The sequence below is a fragment of the Excalfactoria chinensis genome, chromosome 20 (genome assembly GCF_039878825.1).
Source record: "Excalfactoria chinensis isolate bCotChi1 chromosome 20, bCotChi1.hap2, whole genome shotgun sequence".
In the NCBI taxonomy this organism is placed as follows: domain Eukaryota; kingdom Metazoa; phylum Chordata; class Aves; order Galliformes; family Phasianidae; genus Excalfactoria; species Excalfactoria chinensis.
Window position 1 is genome coordinate 2,485,496 of NC_092844.1, and position 12,354 is coordinate 2,497,849.

The following is a 12,354-nucleotide window of genomic DNA, read 5'->3' on the forward strand; positions in this document are numbered from 1 at the left end:
CCCTCAGCACCCTGCTCTCAGCTCCGCTCCCAGCCCTGCCGCTCAGCTCTTCCTGTTTGCTGGGAGCAGTCTGGCTGTGCAAGCATCCCCATGGCCACCCTTCCTGCAGCAGGGCACAGCTCCCAGCACTTGCTTCCTGCTGCTTTCCACTCCGTGCAGTGAGGCTGCCTTCATTTTTGCTGGGGAGACACGTCTCTTCTCCCTTCAGATTTCAGACTTAAATCAGGCTTGAAGGCAGTGCTCGTTGTGTAGATGCTTTGATCCTCTCTGTACATTTTCAGACCTTGCCAAGATGCAGCTGCATGAGAGCGACTGCTCCTGTGCCTTACTGCTGTCACCTGAAATGAGCAGCACAAAGACTATACTGAAAGCATTTAATGGATTGAAGCAGTAAGTGTGCAGCAGTCACTCCCACATCTGTTGCTCCAGCCCTGTTCTTTCCCCAGGTTTCACTTTGCTCCATACTTCAGCAATGCTGGTTTCTGACTTGAGTTTTGAGTTGGAGAATTGGGTTTCCCCTTGTGAGCAGGGGGGGAAGGTGCCTTTGATGGTGTTGTGTCAACAGAAGGAGCAGACAAAAGGATGGAGGGGGAACTGCTGTCACTTGTCCAAGGAAGCTGCACCAGATGTGGTCCCACTGTGGTGGGAGGCTCTCTTGGCCATTAGTTGAGCTCTTTACCCTTGATAAAGCTGTCAGAAAACTTTGCCCCAAGCTGGAAGCTGTGTTTTCATCATCTCCTTTTGGAAAACAGCAGCAAGTTTACAAAACACTTGGTGAAGTTTCATAACATTAGGCCTGATTTGGGGCCACCTGAGTGCTCTCCTTGCAGAGCTGTGTGGAGATAGGGTGTAGCAATGGCCAGGGCCCTTTGGGTACAGGTTAATGGGAGGTTGTGCAGCTGAGAGCCAGCAGGCATGAAGGGAGAACTCTCAATCTGTCCATCAGTGTAAATAACACATGGGGCTACGGAATGTCAAAGGGATTCCCGGCATTTCTGAAGTAGAAACAAATGTTTGAATAGTAGAAATGCTTTTTGGATTCGAGATAATACAGGTTGTTCGGTTGCTGTCCTTGTGTTGTGTGTTGCATCTCTTCTGATAGCAGTCCCTGCTGAGACTCATTACTGAAATGCTCTGGTCTGACCTCGTGCTGCGATGCTTTTGTTCCCACTGCAGGATGACTTGCCTTGGATTAATACAGTGAGTGATCTAAGGCACGTTCTTGCTTTGGCATCCTGACCTGCCCACTGCAGCAGTGCCTCAAAAACAATGTTTCCCAGTCTGTGGACTGCTGCTGGTCTCTGAGATGCCGAAGTGCAGCCTGTGTTAATGAAGCAAGCTTGTTTCTCTCTGTGTTAATGAAGCAAACTTGTTTCTCTCCTTGCATATACGAGAACTGGGAGAGAGTCAATTTGGAAAATAAACGTTCAGAATTTAGCCTAATTTGTTTCTGTTTCCGGCCAGCTACCCTTGGGGGGAAGGCAGTGAAAGGATCTCTGTGTACCTCATGCTTGTTTAAGTTTAGTGCAGTGTTGAGCAGACCTCTATAATTGAAAGCACACCTCACTTTTCAGCAAAAGCCTGGGATCACCTTAAGCACATTAAGGCCATGTCATAGCTCCTGGCCTCCTGGGACCCAAAAGAGGTGAAAACCTGATAACTTGGCACAGAACACTGCTTCTAATTATCGCTACAGCTACTGGCTTCGGGTGTCTGATCTGTCAGGGTAAAGCAGGTTAATGAAACAGATGGAAGTTCCTTACTGTATGCGCATTGTCTTTCTAGTTGAAAACTGGAGTGGATGGATCTGAGTAAAGATCTCATTGTGTTCACACTGTCCTTCAGGACAGGTGCTGTTGTAGCTCAGGTTGCTTGGAATTGCTTTTTTCTAATTAAATCTATTGGCATTGTTTCTTCTTTAGGCTCACAGGTGATGGTGTGTCAGCTGTGTCCTCCCATCACGCTGCTCCCTATGGAGCTGGAAGGGACAGGGAGTACTGAGGGGGGGACCTTTGCAAAGTGTTGGGCAAAGAAAAGGCAAAGTAGTTCTTCTAAAGCAAAACTGGTGTATCCAGAGAAATGTAGCTGATGGTGCACACAGAAACCTTGCAAAGCTGGAGTTGTGCAGTGATCTGCTGCTCCCAGGCGCTTTGAGAGTGAAAGCTGCAGTTGGGCAACACTTTAACAATTTCAATTGCAAAATGCAATCTTGCAGAAAGTGGACAAGCAGCTGGGTTTGCTACGTGTGAAAAAGTATTGCCTATGCATAGAGGGCTGGCTTCCAGGAGATAATCCATCGCTGTTTAGGTTCAATAGGATTGCTCTGCAGCAGCAATTAAGCGCTTAATCTCAGCAGGTTTTGGTTTACAACATACACCTATTCTCACTTCGAGTTGCCAGGCTCTGTCTTCCCCTCTTCTTGCAGCTTCTTGCTTGTGTTTAACCTTTGAAAGTATTTTCTTGTTGTCTGGATCTGTTTTCATCTGAAACATGTGCAGTGTCCAGGGCAGCTCTTCCTATTCTTGTGCATGCAAACATCTGCAGCATAGAAGATGGTGGAGCACTCAGAAACTTGCTCATGCTCATTCAGTTTTCAGGGCAGAGTTAACCTGTTGCTCTTAAGTATGTGTTTGTGAGAGGCTGTGCTTCTCAGCCCTTCCATACAGGGAAGGAGATTTCATCCCCTGACGTTGTTCTTTGTCTGACAGCCATCTCTTTTCCTCCCTGGTGGTGCAGTCTGTCCCCTGACCCAGCCCAGTTTTTCTGAGCTCTCCATATCAATGCTGATGAGCCACGTGTGAAAGCTGCTTTTACATCAGCAGTCCAAAACAACGAGTGACTTCTTTCCCATCCCTGCTCTTGCTACTCTGCATCCTTTTGCCCTTTCTGGGAATTCAGCACATTTTTATATGTGTGCAAAGCATGGGAAAACAGTCCCTGCTGTGGGAAATGCACTCCTCAGAATGACAGCCCGTGTGCTCCCATCAGCACAGCTTTGCTACTGTCAGCCCTGCAGGGGAATCTGCCTTACCCTCTTGATGCCCTCTTGGCCTGCATCTGACAGTTCAGCCTGACATGGTTGGAATATGCAGTGCTCTACAGCTTGGGAGCTTTCACAGTGGGAAATATGATGGAGGAGGCTGGCAGAGAAGTGGCTGAAAGAGAAATTGATGTTTTAAGTAACCATCTGAGTTTCCTCCCTTAGTTCAGGATTAAAGACATTGGGTTCTTTTTAAGGCACTGAACTGCAAGGGAAGAGCTGAGCAAGTGTTGGTGCAGAGATGGAATCAGGCAGAGGAGATCCCACACCTCTACTCATCCTTGTCAAGCACGGGGATATGTTTCAGTCTCAGTGCTCACTCATATCCTCAGCCACATGCCCAGAAAACAGACCCCTCTCAAAACGTTATCAGCACAAATCTAGCAGCAAGGCATGAAAAATAGCTTGTTGTTTTAACCTTGTCAGATTTAGACTCTAAGAGAAGGTCCCCCAGGCATGGATCCCTCCAGAGATTAATGGAGGAATTTTCCCACTCTTGCCTTTATCAGGCTCTGGGAGTTTTGAGGTTCTCTGGTCACCCTTTACTCCAAGCAGTGTACAAAGGTAGGAGCAGGAACTGCTGTTGGGTGATGTCTGATGTGCACCACTTCTCAGCATTGTGGGCACTGTGTGCTCATTTTAAATGTGACCCCAGGCCATCTGCAAATCATGCTGCTGAGCATGCACTATCAACACTGGAGAAAACTATTTGTGGTCACGTCAGTAAGTAAGAAGACCGTGATCTGCAAAAATAGGTTCCTGATGCTAAGAGTCCTCATGCAGACAAACAAGTAATTGTGCCTTGTTAATGGTGCTGACCACTCAGCAGCTCCCAATGAGTTTGGAAGCTTTCAAACGTCCCTTGTTTGAGATTTGGTTAAAACTTTGAGCACCCACTGTTGAAATTCAGTATATAAATCTCCATCCTGAAATACTCGGTGCACTGCATGCAAAAGCCAAATGCTTGGAGAGCAATTTGTTTTTTTAATGGCCTCGAAGTACAACCCTGCAATCTTTCAAACTCGTATTGCCATAAGCAGACATTAAGCCTGATTTTGCAAGAGCTTTTTCGCTGCTTGGCTATGTAAGGATGTTAATATATTAGGTATAAGACCTGTGGCAGGGTTTCCTTGCAGCAGTCTGGCTATTACCTGACGCTTGTTGCCACAAGAACTGTAGAGAACTTTATTTCTTCAGGATATCTGCCATGCTGACAGATTTATGTGAGATGCATCTCAGCCAGATTGAGCTTGGAGATGTTGGGAAGGCTCTGCTTGCAGGCTGTGCTGACACCTATCGGCAGGAGCTCCTGCAGGGAAGGAAAGCATTGCCTCTCAGCTCAGGGCTTTCAGCTGCTTCTGTGCCTTTACCTTAAGGAGCCTGTCCACAAAGATCTTGTACGAAACACTCATATGTTGATATTCTGTTATATTCCAGCCGGCATGGTTTGCTTTCAGAGAGCTCCAAATGCTTCATAGCCTGACTCTCCACCCTTCACAAGAACATCTGCTTTAAAATGTATCTCTCCTTAAATCTGGTAGGCATGCGGAATGACAAAGCACTAGCTCACACTTGTCTGCAGTCCAAAGGTGAATCTTTATTCCTTGCGTGAAATATTTAGCAAGATTGGCATTAAGTGCTGGGATTACTGGAAGAAAGAAGTGTGAACAAAGCAAACCTAATGCGGAAAGCAACAGCAAGTGGGGCAGTTAGGAACCCACATGCCAGGCTTTCAGCAGGTAGTTGCATTTTCTTTGCAGAACAGCTCCAAAGTGAGCAGAGCCCTGTTCTTCCTGAGGCTGAGCTGCTTGTATTTATTTGGCGAGGCTGTTTTGACTGCAAGCACAGGATGAGGAGAGGGATGTTTGAGGTTTTTGAGCCACTTAGTAGCCCTAACCTCACCAAATTGCACAGCAGCCATTTCCTGAGACACCAGCAATTTGGGGCTGGGCTGGAAGGAGTTCTCAGCCTTGTGGAATTACCCTGCTGTGTCCGTCCTGCTACGGCAATGGGATGGGAGCTAACTGGGAGTGTGACTGGAGTGAAAAATGTGGAGCTCAGCACAGACTGAGCACGCTCCTCTGCAAACCCACACATTCTTCAGTCCCTTCCCTACAGTTACTCTGTCATTACCACACTGCAGTTTGATACAGCAATTTCCATTCCTCTGTTTGCCTCCTGGAGAGAAGATGAGCGGCAGGAGCTGATCAGCCCTTTCTCTCTCAGCTCCCAGCTCTTTAATTAGCAGTGGAGCTGCTTTGTGTAGGATGTTGGACTGTTACTCATATCACTGAAAGTCTGCAGGGTACGGTATCACTAGGGTGGGGGGAAAACACGCAATGAAGCTTAGAAAAGCTGGCTGGTATTCTGTTCCACCCACCTGGAGGGAGAGGGAGCTTGCAACAGCACTCCCTTTTAGGGCAGGGCCAGATTTGCATTTCCCAAAAGCAGGAGAGGTTGCAAAGAAGGGGATGGAGTGACCTCACTGTGAGCAGCACTCAGCACCTGGGAGTGACACTGCAGTGACAGTGCTGTGAGAAACGTTCCCAGCCCAGGATGGGAGCAAACAGAGCCACTCCTGCACCATTGTGTGCAGAAAATTGCAGTGTAAATTGCACGGTGCAGAAATTGCATCCTTGTTTTCAGCTATTAGGAGGGGAAGGGGGCAGAGCCCCGGGCGTTCTGGCACTCCTATCTTGTTGCTGTTTTGCTCAACACCGCTGTTACTGTGTAAAGAGGTTTCTGATTAACGCTAGCAAAGAATGACTCAGTAATCCTGTTGTACGGGGTTCATAGGGCACTGCCGCTCCTTTTAAACAGCTTTATGGGCTGATGGGACTCTACAGTTGGGCTGCGTGAGAATTTCCAGGACGAAGAAATGAGTGTGACATTGCAAAAGCTCGGAAGCGACCGATCCTCAGTGATGGAGGTTTCTGACTTCTGCATCCACACAAAGCACCGCAGGGCTGTTGTCCTCTGCTTCAACACTGTGCCTGTGCTACAAGCCTGTGTCCTTGTCAGATGGGAGTCCTGGACACCATGGGGGTTGGTGTACGTACAGCAGTTCTTATATTCTTGCAGAACACCTCCACTATGTCTGCATTAGTGTACAGAGGGCCGTGGTTTGGTGGGTACGGTGGGTGTGGGTTGACTGTTGGGATCTAAAGACAGTGTGAATATCTCTGTGATTCGTTTCCCTGAGCAGCATCTTGCAGGCAGCAGCCACATGTGCCTATAGAGGAAAATGATCTCAGTGGCTCGCTTTGAACTGAGGACAGAATGTCAGATGCTGCAATGATTCCTAAAGGATGCAGTTCCATTCCGGAGAGAGCCAGTGTGAGACCTGCATGCGGATGCCCACACTTCCCAGTAGAGTGGCCCTTTGTTATCTCCTAGTTATGATGCTAGGGCTGGGAATGCCTGGAGTGCTGCTCCTCTGCCTCCAGGCTCGTTGTCATCCTGCTCGGTGCTCTGTTGGGGGAACAGCTTTCAAGCAAATCTGCAGACTGCTGCAGAAAAATCCAGGCTGCGAAGCCAAAGGATTTTTTCCTTCTCTGGTTTCCCTTCCCATAGAGGGAGAAAGATTTGGGGGGGATTTCATGCTGTCAGACAAGATTCAGGATCCGCTGAGCATGGCAAATTGTGGCCTTCCTGTCAGTGGGGCACAGCCATGTTTTGAGGGTGATGCCTCAGCAGATAGCGTGCTGGGTGGATGAGGTTTCCAGATAGGGCTCCCAATTTGGTCCCTTTGAGTCTGCCAGCCTGAGGGCCAGGCTGCTAAATGCAATCCTGACACGCCATCAGGAGAGCTGTGTGCTTGGAGCACTCTTAAGTGCAGGCTGCCCTTTGAGCTGCTCATTCTGCTGGCACTGATGGCAGCCGGATTGCTTTTGCTTTTCTCTTTCTGAAAGGAATTTGCTTTTGACCAATTCTTTGTAAGCACAGCACAAACTCTTTGCAACAAAAGCCAGCACAGCATTTTGTGCTGCTGTGGATGGCTTGTGCTAAAGCACCGTGGCTTTGCAGAGCTACAAAAAGTTTAGGAGACATGAGGTTACCAGCACGTGTTGCTTTTCATATCTGGCTATTCAAGCTTAACATCTCTCTATTTCACCCTCACACACCCAATAACTCCTCTTGTATCTTCCCATCACCCTGGGATGGTGCAAATGTATGGCTTTACTCCATCTCCTCTCCTACAGCATTTCACGAAGCGATATTGATCTGAACCAATTCTTTCATCTGGCTAACTCCATCACATCAAAAGCAGCGTGCAGCTTTTTCCCCTTTTGTTTTTATTTTCATCTTTTGAGCTCTGCTTGATGTTCATTGCTCTCCCTCTTTCTGGAGCTGCTCGGGGGCTGTGCTTAAAAGGTAGCCTGGAAATGCGTGTTGCACGTGCCCCTGCAGCAAGGTTTTCCTTTTGTTGCTGCTCATGCTGCTCCAGTGGCATTAGAAGGCTGAATAAATGGGCTTTAAAAACTGCTTATAAGGACATACTGTAGATCAGTGGTGTTCAGAGCTCGCATCAGAAGCGATCACGGGCCAGCATTTCTCTTCCACATGTCCACGGAAGCCGGAGATTTGTTTTGTTTGTTTGTTTTGAAAAGTATCTCTCTGCTTGGTGAGCCAGGAAAATCCATCAGCTGGAACAAATAGCTCCATCCAGCTTTTGGTCACTCATCCCTGCTAAATAAAAAGCACCAGCTGGAAAGAGATGGATTCTTCTATGTTTAGAAATAGTTAATCGTGCTACACCCTCTGCACACTAGAATATTTATCCTGGGGAAAGAGAATCTGATACTGGGCTTGATGATGTTATCAGGTGCAGAGCTTGGAAACCCATTTCAGCTTGGCAAGGAGGAGCTTCCATCACATTGACCAAGGAAGCCTTCAGAGCAGCACAGTTAGCTAACAAAGCCCTTCTGCAGGCACTGCCATCACTCAGAAGCTTCATTTGGTGGTGGGATAGCAGAGCTGGGAGAGGAGGAAGCCCTCCTGTGCCAAACATGCTTGGAACACCGCTCTGCCATCCCAGGGTGAGTCACTGCAGGCTGCAGCCATGTCCCTTTGATGTCGCTGCTGCCTGCCCCATCCCTGCACTCCACGTGCCTTGGACCTGAAGTCACAAAGGCTGCAGCCCTGTGCCTGTACTATGTCCCTCAGGTGCACCTTCCATTCTTGGGCTCGGAAAGGTGCCAGGTGAGCAGTGACCGGGTGGAGGAAATGAGTGGAAACTGAGTCATGCTTGGGCACTGCCTTCTACCAAAGGTACTTTGTGTCTCAGACTTGAAGTGGGGATGAACCAGGCTGCAGCATTAGCTCGCATTTTGCTGGTAGCAGCACCCCGAGCTCTTCTCTGCCCTAGAGATAAGCAGCTTTAGTTCTCCATCTCCCAGCCACTCTCTGTGCCCACGTTGAGGGCAGGATCAATGAAGCTAAGCCATCTTTGATACCACAACCATATCATGCAGCAGTTCTGCAGAGAGACGTCGTGCTCTGCGACATTTCCCCCATTTCTTTGTGCTCCACCCCATGGACCAAAGTTCATTGATTGCCTTGAGACAGAGCTGCCGCCTGGGAGCAGCAAGGTTGCTCTGCACTGCCTGCTCCCTTTGAAGCCTTGTGCATACCCCACTGTCTGCTCACCATGCTTGGACTGGGAAATTCACCCTTTTCCTGCCTGCCAGAATGAAACGCTTCTTTCATTTTCGCAGCCTCCAATAAGAGGCAATGCTTCCTGCAAAACCAGGGCTGACCTCTGCCTTGAGCTGAGTGCACACTGCTTATTGACTCCCTTGGGAAGCACCTTCGTGTTTGCAGCAGGTGCTGTGACTTTCAGCTTGCAGCAGGACAAAGACCTTTCAGGGCAAAGTGATGCTTTGCCTCTTGGTCCCCACCCCAACTTGCAGTGGGACCCTTTTTGTTCAACATTAACTCCTGTCTCAGTTTAAAACCCGCGCTTTACATCACACTGGGATCCCCATTGCAAATAGGCAAGTACACCCCAACCAGCTGCGTAACCCTGTGCTGGATAAGCCCTACCAACTTCTCTCCAAACCAGACAGAAAACTTTCTAGCAACCACTTTGCCACACCAAGCTTGGAAGTGTCACTTCTAAGCTCTGCCAGGGCTGCAGACCTGCTGGTGTGGGTGAAAATTCATATTGCACACAGCCAGGAAAACTGGAAATATGAAATCTGACTGGGATCAACAAGTATCTGACCATAACACTCTTCTGGCACTTTAAGGAGACCTTGGGTGTAGTCCTGCTATATTACATATGTACCCTAGCACCTGAGAGCAGCAGTACAACGTGCTCTGTCCCCAGCAAAGGGCTCCTGGGTTGGGGGTGCTTTTTGGCTCAGCTCTTCTCACCCACCACCTGGAATCCATCACAATCGAATTGCTTTTCTCAGCTGCAGCATCTTAAAATAGCTGCTCCGGTTTCTTTTAAAAATAGTCCCAGTTCTGCATGTCATTACCTGCTAAAAATGCTTCCCTGAGTCCCATTAGGACATCAGAGGAGAGCGGTGGCTTTGTTATCTCAGCACTTCAGAGAGGGTGATGATGCTTCCATGGCCACATGCACAGCTTTGCCCTTGGGCTCCCCTGGTCCCGTACAACCCTTTGTGTGTGTGTGTGTGTGTGTGATGCTTTCAGGTGGTATATTTGTGATTATTTGAGATCTGCATGGATGAAGGAACCTACCTGGCGCTGGTTACAGCTGTAGGAAACTCAGCCATCCGCCTGACTCAACATCTAACATTGCAGCAAAGGAGTATTTTTGCAGGGGCCTGTGCCTGGTTCTGTGATAGACTCAGGGAGTGATTGCTCATTGACACAGCAAAGTGCTTTGGGTTTAATTGTGCCTCTTTGTGACAATGGGGTTGGGTTTTCTGCTGCTGCTTGTGAGTTCCCAAGCGGTCCTCCAGGAGCAGCACTGGATGCATGTGAATTAGCATTCTTTCTTGCTCCGTCCTTGGGGAGAAGTTAGGTATTTGGAGGTAATTATTGCTTTTATTCAGTGCTAAAGCAATAATTTAAAGGGATATGGTGGAAAGCTAGTAATTTCCTGCCAGTGACTGACAGATGTTTTGCCATATGTGAAATGTGCTTTTAGGCTCCTACTAATTACAGCAACACAAATTGGCAGTAGTTTTCTTCCCAGGCTCCCAGCTCTAATTTTGCCTTCTTTGCTGCTTTTTGTTTTGTTTTGCTTTTTTTTTTTTCCCAAAGGTGGAGTCCCCACGTCATCGCACTTGGATGAAATTCACATTAGCTTTGATGCCTGTGCTGGAGGATGATCTCCTAACCCTCCTCTCTTCTCCCCCCTGCCCAGGCTCATACCCCTCACCCAAGGCTGGGGCCACGCTGGTGGTCTACAAGGACCTGCTGGTGCTGTTTGGTGGCTGGACGCGGCCGAGCCCATACCCCCTTCACCAGCCAGAGAGGTTCTTCGATGAAATCCACACATACTCGCCCTCCAAAAACTGGTAAGAGAACATCTGGATTTGAAACATTGCCTTTGAACCTCACAAAGAATGTCTGCGGTGCTGCTGGAGGGAGCAACAGGCTGCAGGGACAGGGAAGCTGTGCACATTCCTGGTTTCCAAGGTGTGGCTGATCCTGGCTTGTCTGCGAGGCTCTGTTTCAAACAAATAAAAAGCAAAGCATCGCCGCTCAGGCCTGGGGAGCTGAGCACTGCTGCTGTCTGACACCTCTGGGGCGGTGCTCATTGCAGACTCACACTGAAAAGCTGCCAGCACCACCTCGGTGCTCCTTGGAATGTCTTCCACACGGGCAGGAAAACTGGGTTGAGAATCTTTTCTATGCGTAATTTGTTTGGCTGTGAGCTCGAGGACTTTCTGAGAGAGGAAAGCCTCAATCCCTGAGGTTTTGCCTTTTGTCTGGGATCCAAAATTCCAAGCTCCCGTGGCTTTTTCCTATTCCTTTTAACCAGCACTCAGCCGCTTTCAGGCCGTCCTTTCTCAACTGCTGCTTGTGTGAGCAAGAAGCAAATGCTCTATCAAAGCAGTGAGGCTTCTTTCTCCTCTTTCATTGAGAACTTTTAATCATCAAAAGTGTCAATTATCCAATGCACTTTGTGGCAGTGTCATTCGAACGTTGTAATTAAACTGCGTTGGAAAGAAGTCAGGGCAAACTTAATTGAAAGGGTCAATATTTCCAAGTTTGCCCCCGTGGCTTTGTCATGTTTTAAAAATGTTCAGCACATTGATACTTCTAATGAGTTTCGTTCTTCTTTGTTGGTTTTCCTCTGCAATGCATCCTCAAGGGCTTGGCCGGCCTATGGGATTTCTCATGTTGCCATTCATCCAGCACCATCCTTCTTGACCCTGTGCTGAATCTCCTTCTCCCTGTTCCCCCAGGTGGAACTGCATCGTGACCACCCATGGCCCTCCTCCCATGGCAGGACACTCCTCCTGTGTCATTGAGGACAAAATGATTGTCTTTGGGGGTTCGCTGGGATCTCGGCAAATGTAAGTTTGGGGTGACAGGTTCTCCTGCAAGGAGTGTGGGGTGGGGGGGCGTTTCAGAAGGGAATCTCTGTGAGGCTGGGCTGTGAGAGCCTTGCAGCAGGATCCCTGTGTGACCGCCTGGGCTGGAGGTAAGTGTGCTGCCTGGTTGTCCTCGCTGCACAGAGTGCTGGCAGCACTGCCTGCAGCAATACCCTGCACTGGGGCAGCAGGGAGGTGTTGAGGTGTGTGGGAAGGCTGCAGATCGGTGTTTTGATCAGAGAGCTCTGAGATAATCCTCTGTGCTCACCCTGCCTGCCCTTGTGGCTGGGAACGGAGATGGGCTGCTGCTTGCTGCAGGCTCCTGCAGGGTCTGCTGGCTGTTCACTGCACGTTTCACCTCCTGGAGTGAATTCCCTGGGGGCAGGTAGCCTGCAGCAAACCCCTTCTGTGATAAAACCTCACCCCAGAGTCAGCATTTCAAAGACCCAGAGGGAATGGTTGTACTGTGAGCGGGTGCTTGTTTGGGACCTCGAGCTGAGCCTCTGCCTGTTTTCTCATCCCTACAGGAGCAACGACGTCTGGGTGCTGGATCTCGAGCAGTGGGCTTGGTCTAAGCCAAACATCTCTGGGCCCAGCCCTCACCCGCGGGGTGGCCAATCTCAGGTGATGCTCCCTTCTCTCACTCTGCTCCACAACCAGCCTGAGCGCAGGCATCTGCTGCCAAACAGAAACCAGGCATGGCTGAATTTCCAGCTTCCAGGCAGCTGCCTGTGGGTCACCTGAAAACTAGTGCCCCATTTCTGAGTTCGTTATCTTTGCAGTCTTTGCATGCCG

At 49.1% G+C, this 12,354-nt stretch overlaps 1 protein-coding gene across 1 annotated transcript in view; it reads left to right on the forward strand.

Annotated features, from left to right (window-relative positions):
* FBXO42 (F-box protein 42) overlaps window positions 1-12,354 on the forward strand; it is a 36,313-nt gene that overhangs the window by 20,292 nt on the left and 3,667 nt on the right. Inside the window, exons 5-7 of the mRNA XM_072354497.1 lie at window positions 10,383-10,536; window positions 11,431-11,541; window positions 12,087-12,183. Of these exons, the coding sequence (XP_072210598.1) occupies window positions 10,383-10,536; window positions 11,431-11,541; window positions 12,087-12,183 (362 nt within the window). The remainder of the gene's footprint in view (window positions 1-10,382; window positions 10,537-11,430; window positions 11,542-12,086; window positions 12,184-12,354) is intronic.